Source organism: Geotrypetes seraphini, chromosome 3, assembly GCF_902459505.1.
Source record: "Geotrypetes seraphini chromosome 3, aGeoSer1.1, whole genome shotgun sequence".
Taxonomy (NCBI): Eukaryota; Metazoa; Chordata; class Amphibia; order Gymnophiona; family Dermophiidae; genus Geotrypetes; species Geotrypetes seraphini.
The window spans coordinates 293,315,772-293,334,918 of record NC_047086.1 but is presented as its reverse complement, the minus strand read 5'-3'; the positions used below and the strand labels follow the sequence as shown (position 1 = coordinate 293,334,918).

The 19,147-nt window shown below is 40.2% G+C and overlaps 1 protein-coding gene across 6 annotated transcripts in view; it reads right to left on the bottom strand.

The window, feature by feature from the left end:
• Positions 1-3,977: 3,977 nt before the first annotated feature.
• HEATR5B (HEAT repeat containing 5B) overlaps positions 3,978-19,147 on the bottom strand; it is a 297,408-nt gene continuing 282,238 nt past the window's right edge. For all 6 annotated transcript variants that reach the window (XM_033938914.1, XM_033938913.1, XM_033938919.1 and 3 more), the window contains 2 exons: positions 12,160-12,373; positions 3,978-4,538 (listed from right to left, as the gene is read on the bottom strand). In XM_033938914.1, the coding sequence (XP_033794805.1) occupies positions 4,234-4,538; positions 12,160-12,373 (519 nt within the window). In that variant the 3' untranslated portion in view covers positions 3,978-4,233. The remainder of the gene's footprint in view (positions 4,539-12,159; positions 12,374-19,147) is intronic.

Below are 19,147 nucleotides of genomic sequence, written 5' to 3'. Positions count from 1 at the left end.
CTGAAAACTTGACTGGCAAGGGGGGACTCCAGGACCAACCTGGGAACACTGTCCTAAAGAAGATGTCCTTTTTAATATTTGGACCAGTGTATTTTTCCTGAGCCATCAGTGAATAAGAGTGGTAAAAACAGTTTGTGTAGGTTGGAGGCTAGGAGCTGGGGGGGGGGAGACGAGAGGGAGAGAACAAAAGAATGAATGGTAAACTAATTGACTTCTCTATCACTCTCCTAGGGTACACATACAGTTTTATAAGACTATGAATGTCAGGCAAACGACATCATGTTTGAGACAGTTATGATACTACTAGAATGTAAAATGATGCATATCCCACGCATTATATATGAGAAAATATGGTAAATAGAATGGAGTTGGGTTAGAGAACAGTTAAATGGTCAATGGTCTTCTTCATAATCCTATGGTGACAGGCTTAACCCTTTCAGGACCATAAGGATCGTAGGCCAATTTTTGTGGTTTTGACGACATTTTTATGGTAAAAAGGGCTTGCAGATGCCAAAAAATTGATTTTTTTTGTGAAATATCATTATTTTTATTTAAAAAAAATCACACTTCTGGCTTATGGACAGTGTGGCAAGTGAATCTTCTTGTCAATCTAGCAACGACGCTAATGAATGAATGTCGGAACCAGTTTGTTTACATAAAGGCAGTATCATATGGAATCCGTACATATCAAATTTAGAACTGTAGACTATCCCAATCAAAATTTATAGGATTTTAAAGTTATGGGACAAATATGTCCCTTGGTCCTGAAAGGGTTAAAGATCTCAATATCTATAGTTTGGAAGAAAGGCAGGCAAGGGAATAAATCAGAGACTTTTAAATGCCTCCATGGTATAAATGCACAGAAGATAGGCCTTTTTCAATTGAAAGGAAGCTCTGCAATAGGGGACATGGGATGAGAGTAAAGGCAGGTAGACTGATTCTAAAAAATATTTCTTTATAGAAAGAATGGTAAATGTGTGGAAAAACGCAGATGCATTCTGAGGATGTAGAAGGGATAGCAGTTGGTGTGGATTGCCAGACTAGAAAGGCCATATGATCTTTACCTGCTCCCATTTTCTACGTTAATATGAATAGAAAATAGGTAAGTTATTATAAAGTTAACATTTGTAATTCAGTTAGTATCTTTATTACAATCAAACTTTTTTAAATAACATACCTTATCACTGTCATCTATAAAAGGTGAAATAAAGAATTTGGTTAAAGAATAATTAGAAATCTGTTACATTACCTATGAAAGTAAGGAGAGTTATGGTGTATATAAAGCATACCTTATTGCAAGGTGCAATAAATTCTGATATAACAGACCCTAAGCTTTTTATAGTTTTATGGTAGACCATACTCAGCCTTTGCTCACACATATCAAACCACACCTAGTTAAGCACGCACATCCTCCCATTGCCCCTATCACCTTTGGCACAGAGAACCAAGCTCTTCAAAACATTTATTCATTTGCTCCCTTACCAATATGGCTATTAAGGAGATAGTTTTATAAAGAACTGCCTAGTTTTTGGCATCAAAAAATACATGAAAATGACAGTATGCTCATCATTTACACATGTAAGTGAGCACTTTTATCTGCAAATAACCTCTTATGAAATACCAACCAGTATAAAAATATGCACATTGTTTGCAAGTATTTTCGCTGTGGGTGTGCACTTGGGCAGTGTTTGGGCTGAGCATGGGCACTGCAAGCAAGTATGTGCACGTTTGCAAAATGTCATTTACATTAGCTCCAGGACTGCTGGAAATGACTATGCCTTAAATGAAGGTGCATATTTGGCCATTTTGCCTACTTTTTATTATAAAATACTAGTGTACTTACTTTTCTTTATAAAATAATCCAAAGATAGTTGCGTTTTTGCTACCTTAAACTAGGTACCTGGTTATAAAATTACCCTCTAAGGAGGTAATTTTGTAATATGGCACCTATGTGAAACGTACAGCAAATACCTATTTCATGCAGGCACTTTATTTAATAGGCTCTCAGAGCTATCCTTAAACACACACAAATTTATACCGGCTCCAAGAGTGTGCATGCATATTTTATAAAACGTGCTTAGCTTGCAACTCCAGGAATTCTTAAATTTCCCACTTTTGTGCAAACCTGTTGATGTGCATTTTTCTAAGCAGGCATTTTCAGCGCTGTAGTCTGGGTGGGCTGGGGCCCATCCAGTTTGGCCTCAGGCCCATTCAAAATTGTGGCAATCTTGATAAGGCTCCTAAATCCTGCCAGCTGGATTTGTTCCTTCCTCAGGCAGTCAGTATTCCTCCAAATGACAGCTCTCCAAATACTTGTCTCGAGCTGACGCAGACACTGGCTCTTCTGCGCATGCTCAGTATTTGCACATGCACAGACACTGAGTACGCATGGTCTGCCAGTGGCAACATCAACTTGAGGCAAGTGCTGCTGGCTGCTATTTGGAAGAGCACTGCACTTCAGCTGGTGAAATTTGGGGATCACCACCAGCTCAGTCATTTAATATTTTGGGTTGGGTGAACGAGCGGGCAGACGGTAGATCTAGGGGGAATGAATTCCATGCCCGCCCGCTCACCCATCTTGGGCTCAGATCCATATAAAATAAGCCATCTGACTGGCCCTGGGCCACAGAATTTTATAAGATGCATTTTTTATATGCAGAAACATGTTTACATACAAAAAATGCTTTTAAAAATTACCAACAGCAACAGAGGTTTCATGCTGGCAAAAAACCTGATCCTGTTTTGCACTTGCAGCTCCATCTCTCTTCCTGCTTCACATATTGTTAAACCATACCAGACTCTGTCAAATAATAACCCTTGCTTCCTCTCATGTGTTCATCATCCTTTGCTCACCACTAGCTCATCCATATGCTGTAATGCGCGCTGAACTCCCCCCAATCAAGCTGACTCTAAAAAAAAGAATCAGATTAAACACCCTGAACTGGCATAAACCCAATTGAGTGCCTGTCTTACTCTCTTTCCCATATTCCCCTATTCAGTGGCCAAACTTGACACATGTTTCAGCAGACAATGGGCACACCTCAGGGACTGATACAAAGAAAAGTGATATGATGATCCCGATATTGTTCTCCTAGTGGCTCAAGCCTGAAGGAAACATTAGGCACTGAACACTTTTCACAAATTAATTTAAGAAACACAGGTTTTATCAGATTAACTATTATACAAAATATGTTTCATTTTGATTGATCAACAGACAATGGAACAGAAGTGGGTTGAGAAGGGATTTTTCCATGCTCTGTCACTCATCCTCTGTTCAAAACTTTAACTTGCACACACACACTAATTCCTGCTTACACCGGGCTCTATATCTAGCCACAATCTCTCTCCCACTCACTCACTGAATCAGAAAAGATCTGGCCAGGCTATTGACTCTCTCTCACTTTCATCCCTCATCTATCAATCCAACTTGAACACAATTGGAACTATGTTTTATCCATTTGATTTGGGCAGTGTCTTAATCCTACCATCACATTACTAAAAGATTCATATATGGAGTTTCATTTTGAAAGTGAATTCACTGCATTTTCAGGACAAATACCACATAGATTTTTTTGTGTATAGTGCTATATAATATAGCACTATACAGTATACATATATTAAAGGGGAAGGACAAACTTTTTCTCTTGATTTACTTAAGTGCTCTCTAAATCAGTAACCACATACAGACATTCAAGTAGTTCATATTTGGTAAATAAAAACAGTTTAGTACAAGTTGTTTGTCTTTCACAGAGACATTTAGAACACCCTTTTTACAATACATGATCAAAATTTAATTTCTTCAAGATATACACACATAAATGCTTTACTTACAGTGCAGAGATTTCAATTATACATCCTCAAGAATACCTTAACAAACAAAATATGTGAGAATGGATGTACAGTATGGTTTAATGCCTCGGGATTCATTCCAAGTCCTTGAGGACCAAAAACAGGTCAGGTTTTCAGGATATCTGTCATGAATATACATGGAAGAGATTTGCATATAATTAAGGTAGCAGGCCTGCAAATGTTTCTCATGCATATTCATTAGGGATATCCTATAAATCCAACCTGATGACGGCTGTGGAGAACAGTTTGCGAATATTAGGAGTACATCGAATGAAGTATGATACAATTACCATGACCATTCCATTTATGATGCTATGTGGCAAACAAATCAAAATTAATAGCAGCACACTCTCCTTTCTTCACCACAAACAACAAAATTGAAGGTTAAAAGAAGCTGGTTTTAAGTTTAATGGTTGGTGCCGTGTGAACTGTGGGTGCCGGCTGCCTGGCTGCTGCTTTAGCTTTGCTGGCTTGACTTGCACGCACCGCAGTCTCTAACCGCACCTTCAGCTCAGGCGCAGCTCCCATAACAGTCTTGAAAGCAAGGGGATAGAGGGGACCAATACGCATCAAGTCCTGCAGCGCAAACTCATGGAGACCCTTTGATGATGAAGAAGCTGAGGCAAAAGCATTTTCATCCAGCAAGTAAGAGATCAGAGTTGGAACAAGAAGAGCCAGCAGTTGGACTCCTGGGGGCGAGAAAAAAAAAAGGAGCATTTCAAAGTTATCTATATGAAAGAGAACTGCTGTATCATCTGTTGATTCAGTTAATTTAAACATATGCCATCTGCAGACTTCCTAAAAAAAAAAAAGATTAATTTAAGCAACATACCAAATGTCATGATTTTTCTCAAGATGCAGGATTTATTTAGAAAATACAGTTTAATAATCCTAGATATTTTTATGTAGATTATTAAACTGTATTTTTAAATAAAGCTTGCATCTTGAACATCACCTTATCCACAAAGTTTTTTTTTGTCCTTATCAGATTTCCATTTTGTGGAGTACCAGGGTTAACCTTTTTGTTTGCTTGATTTTTCTCAAACCAGAAACACATATACTAAAACCTTGGTTTGTGAGCACAATTTGCTCCGAAAACATGCTTGTAATCCAAAACACTCGTATATCAAAGTGAATTTCCCCATAAGAAATAATGGAAACTCCACAACCCAAAAACTTTAATACAAAATATTGTAAGTACTCGTATAGCAAGACCTTAATTGTTTAGAACAATCACTACACTCCTGCAGTGTCAGAGAGAGAACCATTGGCTCAGTTGTGATGATGTGATGTATGTATACTGTATGTACTTGTATGGCAAGACATTGCTTGTATATCAAGTTCAAATTTAATAAAATGTTTTGCTTGTCTTGCAAATTACTTGCTTACCAAGTTACTTGCAATCCAAGGTTTTACTGTATATCATTTCAAGGATCACTGCAAAGCTCACAAATAATCATTATTATTTCAACCACCACGTCTAATATTCAAAGGGATCTAGTTGCCAAACTATGGCGTTAACTGGTTTCATAGGTTAGATTTATTTAACTTACTAAGAGGCCATTTGGCTAAGTTATTCTAGCAAATAGGCTAGTGTACCCTAATGTGGGATTGTCCTGTGTGCTAAGCTCATTTCTTGCATTGCTGTAAAAAAGTCTCTTTTCAATTTATTAATAGTCATTTAAAAGAATAACTGTGGGAGACATTTAAGAGAGATAAGGAGTATTGCATTAACTATGCAGTAACCAATTAGTGCATGCCAATTTGGTTACTGCTTCCATGCCCATTCCCCATCCCTTCTCAAAAACCTTTTATAAATTAAGAGCCATATGTTCAGCATAGACAGAAGCAAAACTAATGCAGAACACTTTAGTACAGTTGGCCACCAGTGCTGTTTAGCACAACACCAACAGGACAGGCAGTCCCGCAGACGACCGAGCCCCGGTCAGTTGGAGAAGGGCCCTTGCCGGGCTCTTTAATTGCTGCGAAGCTGCGGAGGAGATCTTGCCGCCAGTGCTGTTTAGCACAACACCAATGGGACAGGCAGTCCTGCAGCTGACCGAGCCCCAATCAGCTGGAGAAGGGCTCTTTAATTGTTGCGAAGCCGCGGTATATGGTTGCAAATCTCGGGCCGTGAGTCCGAAGGGGCATGGCCAAAGGGGCAGCCCCTTTGGAGCCCAAGAGGAGCAGGGAGCTGGTTATTAGTGATTCTTAACACTATGGGCAAAAGGAAGGCCAAAGTTGATAAATCTACTTCAACGATGGGCCTGATGGATCATCATCTTTTGGCTCCCGTTTTACCATATGTGGAAGAGCAGGTAACTTTAGATATTCAAGCTGCCTCATTATCCTCAGGGGAACCGTCACCACCTCCTCAACCACTACATCTCGTTGGGAAAGTAGAATCTTCCCCCTTACAGGAGGGAGTAGTCTCGCCCTTACAATTATCTATTTTGTCTGGGCTGGAGGTTTCAGGACAACCTTTATCAGGAGTTAAGGGCCTTACTCCTGTGCAGATGGCTATGGAGCCAGACTCTAATATTTTCCCAAAAGATAAAGTTATCACTTTAAACGATGTATGGCTAAGTGTTAATAGAATTGAGTCTTCATTACAGAAAACTGTTTTGAACTTATGTCAATTTTCATCTGATATAACTGAAAAAATTAATGAGCATGAAGGTAAATTAGGAGAAACAGCTAATAAGTTAGAAAAATTAGATCAAGTTGTGAGTGACTTACAGGTTAATGCTACTTCTAACATTAAAGATAGTATGATGGTTCATGCTAAAATAGAGAAACTGGAGAACTCACTAAGAGCTAAGAACCTTCGCTTTTTAAATTTTCCTATTACACATTATCTTTATCCATTAAAACTCTTGAGAATGTATTTGAGGGAAATATTGCAGTATTCTAATGTGGAAACTTTTGAACCGGATAACCTCTATTACATCCCAAGAGCAGCTAAAGAAACAGTAGAAGAAGGTGAAATGGATAAATTAGTTTCACTTGATAGTTTGAATATATCACAGTTTCTTGAACCTTCTAAAGACATAATCGATAAACGGGCAACACTTCTGGTGGCCTTCAAAACATAGTTAGAGAAACAGGCTATTTTGAAGTTATACTTTGTGAAAAAGCAAGACCTATTTTGTGGCCAATGGGTAATAATTTTTCCTGATGTCTCTAGACAGACTCAATTTAAAAGGAGGCAGTTCCTACTGCTAAAGCCGAAGGTGTTGGCAGTTGGAGCGTCCTTCTTTTTAAAATGTTTAAGTTTTCTTTTTTTTTTTTTTTTCAGTTTAGGAGGTTGTTGTGTGACATAGTAAGTAAGCCACAAATTATGCCTGTCCATGATGGTAATGAATAATTATATTGACTTAATTTCCTAGACTGGGAACTGGCGACCTTTATAATGGGGACTAGATCACTGATGACTAATTTCTTTATACTTATTTAGTGTATTTATATGCTGAAATGCTGTTGATATTCATGAATATTTGTTATTTAATTGTAATGAATAATGATAAAAAAGAACACTTTAGTATAGTTTAGTAAAACGACCCTTACATGTGGTATATCAAGTAAAATCAAAGTGGTTTACAAAGTTTAAGGAAACAGGAAAATGCAATAAATGCAAAACACCCAGGGACAATAAAGAACATAAATGCAATACAATCCAAGAAAATGTACCTAGATTTCATAGCTGCTTCATGTAGAAATGAGCCCTAAATCTGACTGGGAGTTATTTTAACCTAAATATTTTCAGTATAAATCAATTTCTAAGACTTAGCACCTTTTCTTGAATTGTGACAAATTAATTACCGTAGAGGAGGAAAACCCAGGAAAAAAAAATTCCCACTGCCCTGCTCTGTACCCCCTCTGGTGGTCTAGTGGTAGGCTGGGACAGGGTCTTATAGAGCGAAAAATCTGTAGGCAGTGTAGGCATCCCCCCCCCCGTAGACAGCAATGGCACCCCCTCCCGTAGACAGCACAGGCACCCTCATAGGCAGTAGAGGCATATCCCCCCCACAGGCAGCAGAGGCACCCCCCAATAGACAGCAGAGGCACCCCCTGTAGGCAGCAGAGGCACCCCCCCTTAGGCAGCAGAGACACAAACCCCCCTCCCCGTAGGCAGCAGAGACACAACCCCCCCCCCGGTACCTTTTTAAAAAGTCTCCTTTACGCACTCCTGTCTCCCTCGCTGGACAACTCTTATTTGGTCGCAAGAAGTGACTGCAGCCAATTGGGGAGTGGCGCCGGACCAGGCAGGAATGTGAACAGCAAGCGTCTGCCTTCTGTCCGGCCCCGAACCAAAGAAGAGCTGTCCGGCGAGGGAGACAGGACTTTAAAAAAAGGTACCGGAGGTGTGAGTGTGTGTGTGGAAAAAGTGCATCATATGGAGTGAAAAATAAGGTACAATGCACCAAAATAAAAAACTCAAAAAGGAGGAAAAAACCTCACTATGTTAAACTAAACTAAAACTTAATTTTATAGACCGGGTCATCAACCAAAAGGAGCTCGACTCGGTTAACAGTAATGGTAAATAAAAGTAGGTCCAGAATAGACCTCCAATCTTTGAAGCCTTTCTTTGGCATGATAGAGTATCTGCCTGAGCCTGAGAGTTTGGGCGGCACTGGTTCTATAGCTTGAATATCCAGCAAATGTTGAACAGTGGCTTGAACCTTTAGTGCCTTGTCCGGCCGATCCATGAGTAAGTCCACAAACCAGTCCATCAGAGGTCGGGCAAATTCCAGCCTATAGCCTGACTGAATAATGTTCAAGACCCACTGGTTAGACAAAATGTGAACCCAGGCGGGTAGGAATACTGAGAGTCTGCCCCCTATCTGAAGAGGGGCATCCCTTGGCCTGGTGTTACTGCACCTTTTTTGGCAGAGGGTGCAGGATGGGAGGTGGAAGGCAGGGACCGCCTGAAGCCAGCATACCTGGGCTGGGAGCCCTGCGAAAATCTCTGTGATGTGGCACTCACATACGGTCGAGTTTGCTGGGAGTCACAAAAATTCGAGCAACCAGAACCTCTGAAGGTCCTGGGTCTGTTGTCAGGCAGGATCTTAGGGCAACAGTCCACCACAGAATTCATGAGGTTATTGAGGCCCTTGTCAAACAATAACTACCCCTTAAAGAGAAGTCTAGCCAAAGTAGCCTTGGAAGTGGAATCACCAGCCCATTGCCCGACTCAGAGAATCCTGTGGGCAAAAATTGAGTATACTGACACCTTTGCCAAAATCCGCAAAAGGCCATACAATGCGTCAGCAACATAATCTGACCCAGCCAATAGAAGTTGAGGAAGAAGATCTGTGTGCGCAGTCAAGAGAGACAGGATGCCACCAAAGCAGCCTTTATACCTAAAGTAGCTGCATCAAAAAGTCTCTGGAAGACCACATCCACACGGAGGTCCTGCATATCTTTAAGCACCACAGAACCTTCACTGGTGTTTTTAGTCACCTGTGCAACCTAATAATTCACCCTAGGCTAACTCTGAAGCTGTTGGCACTCCTGTGTTAGAGGATACAAGCGAGACATGGCCCTCAATATCTTAAGAGCACCTTCCAGAGAATCAAATTGCTTTGAAATCAGAATTTTCATGTCAGGGTGCCAGGGAAAGGTGGAAGTCTGTGAGCGTACACTACAAAGCCATGAAGAAGTAGTGGATGGAGCAGACTGAGTGACTAAATTCAACTCCTGCAAAGATTCTAAAATAAGATCTGGTAAAGCCGCAGACTTAAACGCAGAATAGTAGGATCATCCCCAGGTTCCAAAACCCCAGAGGGAGCTGCAGATCCAGCACACAGTCTCTGATCTCCCATCCCGGGAAGCGCTGCACCTGTACATAAGGAGTCAGCAAACTGGTCATCAGTATCAGGATCCCCCAGATCAGGATCAGACAGCACAGGTACAGGGACTGACTAACATGAGGACGTGTCCATAGAAACTACGCCACTAATAGACGTATCAGAAGTTGAGCAGGACTGTGCAGGGGAAGAACGCCAGCTTTGAAACTCATTTCACAAATGTTTCATAAATTCAGAGAAAGCCTCCAGCTCCTGGGGCATAAAGTCACCCTTTGATGACTTAACTTTCTGTTTCTTAGGCTGAGGAGGGTCCGTAGTCAGGCATACGGAACTAGTAGCCCTGACAAGCCCCAAAAATAAAGGCCACCCCACTGAGCAAGCTGAGCATTTGGTCATCTGCTTCAACAGGAGAGAGGTTAAGCTGGATGCTGCTGCCTCTCCCAAGCATCCCGCACGGCACGTGATACAAAAATGCTCTTCAGGCACCAAATTTGTACAATCCTGGCAAGAATTCACCTCAGGAGAGCCTATCCCAATATGTCTGGAGGCAAAAATTGCAGTTTTGGAGAAGCAGGGATCTTTTGAAAAAAAGACAGCTAAAAATCCAAGATGTCTGCCGTTAAGAAAATCTTGCCAAAAATGCAATTTTTTTAAAATATTAAACAAACTTAAAAAATGGTGATTTTAGGATTTTTCAGGAGGGGGAAACTAGGGGGACATGCAGAGATCATCAAAAGTTCAGATTCCAAACCTCCCCTGATTCACCTCAAAGGCTGTTACATCCTTTACTCACTGTGTCCTGTGCTGAAAACATGCTGCAGCCTGCCTCAGCTCTCTTTCAGTAGCTGGAATCAGAAAATCATTACATCATATTGGGAATGTCTCTGCAACGCTGATCTTTGGGCTGCCAGTCAGATCTTATGCTTGACTGTACCTCCACCCTTACAGACTGATGGACTTGCTCAGGATGGGTGGAAGTGAGAAGATGCAACTGGCAACCTGTGAGACACTGCTGGATTCCATACACTGCGAGTCTCCAATGGATGCAAACAGTCTGCATTTGAACCTTCGTTCGGCAGGAGAAAGATGGGGATGGCCCCGAGCTCCTATGAAGTAAATGCAAGCTGAAGACTGAATAATCACTCCGAACACGAGAAACCCCAAAAAAGGGATTAAAAATACACTGAATAAAATAATAAATCGTGGAGAGCAAACACACTCCTGCAGGCATGCGTGTAGAAGGGAAAAACTGTAGAGGGAGCTAAGGAGCCCAGTGAAGAAGAGCAGAGGCCCAGACAAAAATACAGAGTGGATTCCTTCTGCAGATGGTACGCGGCCAAGGGGACACTACCCATGTGTCTAGAATGTCTCACCTATTGCACTGGAACAACATTTCAGCATCTGTTCATTCATTCTGGCCAGGGGGACATTAGTACACTCCTATCACCATCCTTTTCCCCTTTACAAATGGAATTTCTACCCCTAGGGATTCCAAGGTGTGTTTCTGCTCATGTAGAATTTTCAGTCAATTTAATTCAAGACACTCCTTAATATATAATGCTACGCCTCCACCAATGCAATCTACCCTATCACTGCAATGTAATTTGTACCCTGGTATATCACAGTGTCCCATTGGTTACCTTTCTTCCACCAGGTCTCAGATGCCTATTATATCTATCTTTTCATTTAATACAATATATTATAACTCTCCCATCTTGTTTCTTAGGCTTTTGGCATTTGCATAAAGACATTTCAAACAATGTATGCCATATCTATTTACAATTTGCTCCTCCACCCTCAAAAATTTTAAAAGGATTTCTATGGATAAAACTGTTCTTTATCTGTAAAAATCTGATTCTTATTTGATCATTGCAAGGAAGGGCATTTTGGGGGGTAGGTTTAGGATGGGGATGCACTTTAAGATAAGCATTTTGGAAATTTGAGTGCATGTACAAGTACACAAAGTAGCCTATAAAATCTGAGCAATTCATCCAGCAAATGCAAATGTAAGTTATAGTTCTCTGAAATTATTTCCAAGATATATGAAGATCCAGCAGAGTATGCAGACAGATAAAAGTATGTATATACTTTTAACTTGTGTGTGTAGTTATAAAATTACTGTAATGTGACCATCTGGAACTGAGGGAGAAATGTGCACTTTTAGATCTACTTTCAAGGCTATTCCTTGGGGATAGTAGGTGTTGCCATAAGATTAGAAATGGGCTCTCGCTCTTAAAGAGACTGAGTATGCTCCCTCAGCACCACCTCTAACTATATCCAGTGCAAGATGCTGGAATCTGAACAGAGAAAATCAACCCATACTACCAGTGCAGGGTATTCTGAATATTTATTTTACCCTACTAGATGTTCATTTTTAGCCATTTTAGTCATTTTTTGACCCATTTCTCAGTTACTCTTTATTACTGTGTATAGATATATTGGTTGTGTGCCCAAAAAACAATGTAGACATATAAGCAGTTACTGTTGAGAAAATACTTACTATTTTGTTCTTCTCCCAGAGCAACTAATGTTTCAAGAACTTTGATTCCTTCCTGGACTGCTGAAAGCTCAGAGGTGCTAGCCGGTCTCTTTTTCTCCACAGCTTTTAGATTCTCAACCAATATCGGTGCCAATGAATGGATATATGGAGTGGAGAGAGCACGATTTGAGTGTTGGAAAACAGAAAGTAGCAGCTGGTAACATTTTGCTTGGGCCTAACCAAGATAAACATAAGGTGGTCATCATTCTGGATTCTATTTCCTTGAGTCCATTACTGTATCATCATTTGTGAACAAAGTCAATTAGAATTTTTTTTAACATTCAAAACCAATAGACTTTTATGGGGTAATGTTATAAATGACTGCTCACAGAAAACAACGAACAGAAACGTTTCTGAGCACACCAACCAATCGGCTACGCCCACATTGCTGGTAGATCTCTATTTCAGCCTTCAGCTCACTGTGGAATAACCTTTTTTTACCATTGTGTAAGACTTGCTTGACCCCATTTGATCGTGATTGGCGTGTGTTTGTTATCTTTTACGCAGTTTGCTTTATACCTTAACCACCATGGACCCCTGAGGAAGGCGTGTTATCTGAAACACGGACCGTGTCGGGTCCCTTGGTTAGCTATAAGGTTGTATATGTTACTGCATTTACTAATAAACAACGCCTGCATCTTGTACATTGTCTGCAGTCTGTTCGTTGTTTTCTGGTTGCTGTTGTTTACTGCAGACTACGTTGGATTTTCTTTCTCCCTTTTGTGCATAAATGACTGCTCACACATAAAGGCCTTTTTATGCCTGTAAAAAGGTCTGCTATAAATTATCCCAGGGTTTATGCACATGAAAGTATGAACAATGCTAAAGCAGCACATACTTTTAAGCAATCTCATGAATACATGGCTAGAGGTGGTCTGGGTGCTTTCAGGTGGAATCAAGATTTATGCACATTATTTAAAATATATGCACATATACATGGAATTTATGCACAAACATTTACACCTGCTCCTGAGCAACTGCAAGTATCTGTGGCTTCAATCTGGGCACAATTTCTGCCACTTTGTCCTTAGTATTTTAAAAAGACACGTAGGGACTGGGGAGGGTATGGGAATTTACAATATGATGCAACAAAAGTCATGTTGTATGACCTGAGATTTTTGAAAAGTGCATTGTTGGTTCCAATGAAAGTACTGCATCTGTTTACTGTAATCTGGGTTGCTATTTGGGTTTAAAAAAAAACAAACCCTTTATTTATGTCAACTTGAAACAGTGTACAGACAAGGATCAACAGTAATTGCTCAAACACAGCAACAGGAGCAAACATAAAAAAACATCAAAAACAGTGAAAGAGTACCGAATCACAAATCATATGCATCCACATCAAGTTAAATATTTTTTTTGTATTTTCCACCCCAATTCCCCCTATCCAGCACCTCCCCCCTCCCCCTACCCCAGAAGCTGCGGAGTGAGGCTTATAGGAAATCTGAAACCGCTGCCAAAGAGAAGCATATGCAGCCAGTTCCTCGGCTATCCACACCTGTAATATAGCCTTTTTCACTAAAAGAATGCCCACCATAAGAAAGTGGCATTCAGTATCATGCCAGCCCTGCTGCTGCAGTTCGGCTGGAAGACCCAACAGAAGAATCCAATATGACTATTCACACTGACTCTCTACCACCTGCCCCAACACCCTAAATACCCCATTCCAGAAAAGAGACAGGGTAGGACATACCAAAAAATGATGTAAGAGAGTTCCATGGCCAGTCTTGCATTTAGGACAACAATCGTCATCCCACAAGTCCATCTGTTTGCTCCAAGATCTGCTAATATAAGCATTATGGAGGAGTTTATATTGAAGCTCCTGGAGGTCTGCATTGGGACAAAGGGAAGCCGCCAAGGTGAAACTCTGAGCAATATCGCCGGCCGAAATCTACTTCCCCCAAACTGTACCAAATGAGAGAACTGTGCGGGGTGTCGCTCTCTGCCCAGGCTATAAAATGGTACCCATATCTGCCGAAGTCAGCAGCCCAATAAATCTGCACCCAGCAATTCCCCAACTTTCAAAAGGAGACCCAGACAACCCAGCCAAAAAAACAGGGTTGCCCACCAACTCCGCAAAAGGAGCCTCTATACTGGTCCCAAGCTTTCTTCAGGGCGCGAAACATTGGAGACAACCGGATCTGCTGGTCACGCACATGTAAGGCGGAGAAAACTGAGTAAGGGTGAGCTTCCAACCGCCAGACACAATGGGGCAAATTTATAGGTTCCTGTGTAGATCTCATGATCTCATGTGGCATTAAGGCTGCCACATTATATAGACGCAGGTCCAGCAAGTGCACCCCCCCTTCTTTAGATCTATCATGGATGAGTTTATGATAACCAATCCAGGCTCTGCGACCCCCTCCACAAAAAGGAAGAAATAATACAAAAAGGAAGAAATAATATCTAGGGCAAACCTCCTTCAAAATGCTGAGTAACGATGTTCTAATCATGTGCATGTGATGTGATACACCTGTGTGTGATTTGAGCCACTTTAAGTGGGAGGATATGTGGGGATGCCCTAATTTAGTCCTCAGTTAGAATACACATTTTTGTGGACATCTTTTGTTTCATGAGTAAATCAAGGAAAATTTTAGTTTTTTACCTGCAATTAAATCACTTTCTTTTCCAGAGATAAATAAAAAAAAGATTTAACATCGATATGTGAACATTTCTTAAGAAAGAACTGAATATTTCATGGGGTGTTCTAATTTTTTCTCATGACTGTATCTAATAAATTTACATGATTTACCAAATCAAATGCAGCTGATAGATCAAATTGTAACATTATTGCTTGATGCCTTTTACTTAATATGAGTTTAAGTCCATTTACCAACACACCTAATTGTTTCTGTACTATATAGCTCTTACAAAAGCCAGATTAGGATGAATGTAAACCATTATAAAAACAAATTTTCAAGGGGCAAACACTAAGATACAATCACTAATAATAACAACCTATTTTTACAACATTAATGCTTTAGACAAAGTGGCAATAAAATAATCATTTAAATGTCTTGTATTTCAAAAGCAAGTCTCCTTTCTGTCAAGGAAAAACAGCATAGTGAAAAACTCCGTGTGGAGAAAAAAAACTGCTTCAAAAACCAACGTTCAAAATAAAACAAATGTCCATTGTGTTCTAAGGCAGAGAAAATACTAGTTCCAAAACTAAATTTGAACAGGATTACTCTTCTTCTTTTTTTTAATCTTTTTAAATTTTCCAAACTGACCAAAAAGTACATACAAATAAGCATACAGATATAAACATTAACAGCACTTATCAGTGCATAAATATAAAAGACAAAATACCTTACACCCTCCACCCTCGCCCTTATCTGGATGTGTATAGAAAGCCAAGAAAATCCAAGACTTAAGGATCATGTCAATCAACCAATTTACAATTAAACAAATGTTTCCAACGGACTCTAAACTTCTTTGAATTTTTTATTTCCCACCTGTTTCACATTCATCCTTTCATACTTGTAATATAAACACAATGTTTCCCACCAAAAGGAAAGGTTCAACCGGTCATAATTTTTCCAATTCCTGGTTATCATCTGCATAGAAACCTCTGTCAAAATTAAAAGTAGTCTGCTTTTGTGTTTGTCCACTAGATTCTTCAGTCTCAATAATGTTCCAAATAAAACCATCTCATTTGTCAATGGCATAGGAACATCAAGAATCATAATAATCTTTCCCCATATCGATTTCCAGAAATTGAGTATCAAGAGACAATAAAACAACAAATGATCCAGTGTCCCTATTTCAAGATGACAGTGCCAGCATCTATTAGACTTTGAACTATCCAACTTTTGTAAACGACCTGGGATCCAAAAAAATTCTATATAACAAAAAAACCCCAAGTTTGTTCAAAAATACACAAAACAATTGAAACTTTTACACTTATACTAAGATGCGGTAGCTGTTTTAGCAATGAACGCATTAGCACATGTTAGAGTGTGCTAAAACAGCTAGTGCGCTTTAGTAAAAGGACCCCTTAATTTGTCATCTTCCAAATCACCAGAGTGACCCGACTTCTTAAGTTTATATGATTACTTTATAGTCACTTTGTCTAATGCATTGAAGTTGGAGCAAACAGGTTAGATAGACTGTGAGCCCACTGGGACAGACATGGAAAAATGCTTGACTACCTGAATAAATTGAAGTAAACCATTCTGAGCTCTTCTGGGAGAATGGTATAGAAAATTGAATGAATGAATAAATAAATAAATAAATAAAGAAATTATTAGTGATTAAAAACTATTACTATAATTCAGATAATCAGCTAATTAATAGTTAGGTACTAGATCTTCTAACACTTCTGTAAATAATGGAATATTTCCTATCAGTCTGTAGCTGGAGAACTTTTTGTTTTCCTCCTGATGTATTTAAAAATTTTTTTTTTAGAATTGATGTAAATAAGATGTCTCTACCACTAGATGGAAATTAGCCGGAGTTCCAATAAGATGTCTCTACCACACTAGATGGAAATTAGACAGAGTTCCAATAAGATGTCTCTACCAGACTAGATGAAAATTAGACAGAGTTCCAATAAGATGTCTCTACCACACTAGATGGAAATTAGACAGAGTTCCAATAAGATGTCTCTACCACACTAGATGGAAATTAGACAGAGTTCCAATAAGATGTCTCTACCACACTAGATGGAAATTAGCTGGAGTTCCAATAAGATGTCTCTACCAGACTAGATGGAAATTAGCCAGAGTTCAAGATGGATTCAATCCAAATTAGAAAGCAATGGAAAGGAGGCAATTTTTAAAAAAACAGGTAGAACAATGGACTAGTTCAGGTGAAATTCTGAGACTACCTTAGGACGGAATTTTGGATGGATATGGAGAACCACTGTGTCATGGTAGAAAGATGTGAAAGGCGATTCAGAAACTAGAGCTTGAAGCTCATTGAGTTTGCATGCTAGGGTGATGCAGAGTAGAAATACTACTTTCCAGGTTAGAAACGTCAACGATGTACATGAACATAAGAACATAAGAACATAAGAATTGCCATCTCCGGATCAGACCCATGGTCCATCGAGTCCGGCGATCCGCACACGCGGAGGCCCAGTCAGGTATACACCTGATTGTTCTAATCACCCATATCCCTCTATGCCTCTCATAAGGAGATGTGCATCTAATTTGCCTTTGAATCCTAGCACAGTGGATTCCTTAATAACCTCCTGTGGAAGAGCATTCCATGCGTCCACCACTCGCTGCGTATAGCAGAACTTCCTGACATTTGTCCTGGACCTGTCACCCCTTAGCTTCAAACCATGTCCTCTTGTCCGTGTCACATTGGACAATGTAAATAATTTGTTTTTCTGCTCTATTTTATCGATGTCTTTCAGTATTTTGAACGTCTCTATCATGTCCCCTCGCAGCCTCCTCTTCTCAAGGGAGAACAATCCCAGTTTCTTGAGTCGTTCCTCGTATTCCAATTTCTCCATACCTCTTATTAGTTTCGTTGCTCGTCCCTGCACCCTCTCCAGCAGTTTTATATCCTTCTTTAGGTTGGGAGACCAATGTTGTACACAGTATTCCAAGTGTGGTCTGACCATTGCTCTATAAAGCGGCATTATGACTTTCTCCGATCTACTCGTGATTCCTTTCTTTATCATGCCCAACATTCTGTTTGCTTTCTTTGCCGCTGCCGCACATTGTGCCGACGGCTTCAGGGTCCTATCTATCAGTACACCCAGGTCCTTTTCTTGTTCGCTCTTACCCAGAGTTGCTCCTGACATTCTATACTCGTGTTCCTTATTCTTACTACCTAAATGCATTACTTTGCATTTCTCCACGTTGAACTTCATCTGCCATTGCTCTGCCCATTTCTCTAGCTGATACAAGTCGCTCTGGAGTTCCTCGCTATCTTCCTGCGATCTGATTTCCCGGCATAGCTTTGTGTCGTCTGCAAACTTAATGATCTCACTGGATATTCCGCCTTCCAGGTCATTGATATATATATTAAATAGAATCGGCCCAAGTACCGAGCCCTGGGGCACACCACTAGTCACTTTCTCCCAGTCTGAGAACTTCCCATTTATGCCCACTCTCTGCTTCCTGTTTTCCAGCCATTTGCCTATCCACCTTTGTATATCTCCCTCTATTCCATGGCTTTGTAGTTTCCTGAGAAGTCTTTCATGCGGAACTTTGTCGAATGCTTTCTGGAAGTCCAAATAAATTATGTCCACCGGCATTCCACTATCAATTTGCTTGTTCACGGTCTCAAAAAATTGAAGCAAATTCGTTAAACATGATTTCCCTTTCCTGAACCCATGTTAACTGGGTTTCATCAAGTCGTGTGTATCTAGGTGCCGGACTATGCTATCCTTGATCAGTGCTTCAACCATCTTTCCAGGGACAGACGTAAGACTCACAGGTCTGTAGTTGCCCGGTTCCCCTCTCGATCCTTTTTTGAAAATTGGCGTGACATTCGCTATCTTCCAGTCTTCTGGTATCTGTCCAGTTCTGATTGTCAGATTGGCAAGTTTCTGCAATAGCTCTCCGATTTCAACCTTCAATTCCTTTAATACTCTCGGATGAATTCCATCCGGTCCAGGGGATTTGTCACTTTTAAGTTTGTCGATCTGGTAGTATATCTGGTCCAACTCCACTTCAACTGTGGTGAGGCTGTCTTCCATTACTCCATTAAACACTTTCATTGCCTCTGGTAGATTCCTAATGGCAGATGACATTAAGGTCCCAAATCACTTGCGGTGGCTTGATTGGAGACATGGTGTGAGGAAATCCCTTCATAAATCTAGACACCATGGGATGTGCTGATAAAGGTTTGTTATTCAGAGAAACATGAAGCACCATTATTGTACTGTTACTATGTTAGTAATAGCAATAAAGACTCGAATGGTCCATCCAGTCTGCCCAACCTTACACTCTCTATAAATTAATGATTTAATTTAAATTGTCCTTTTTCTTAG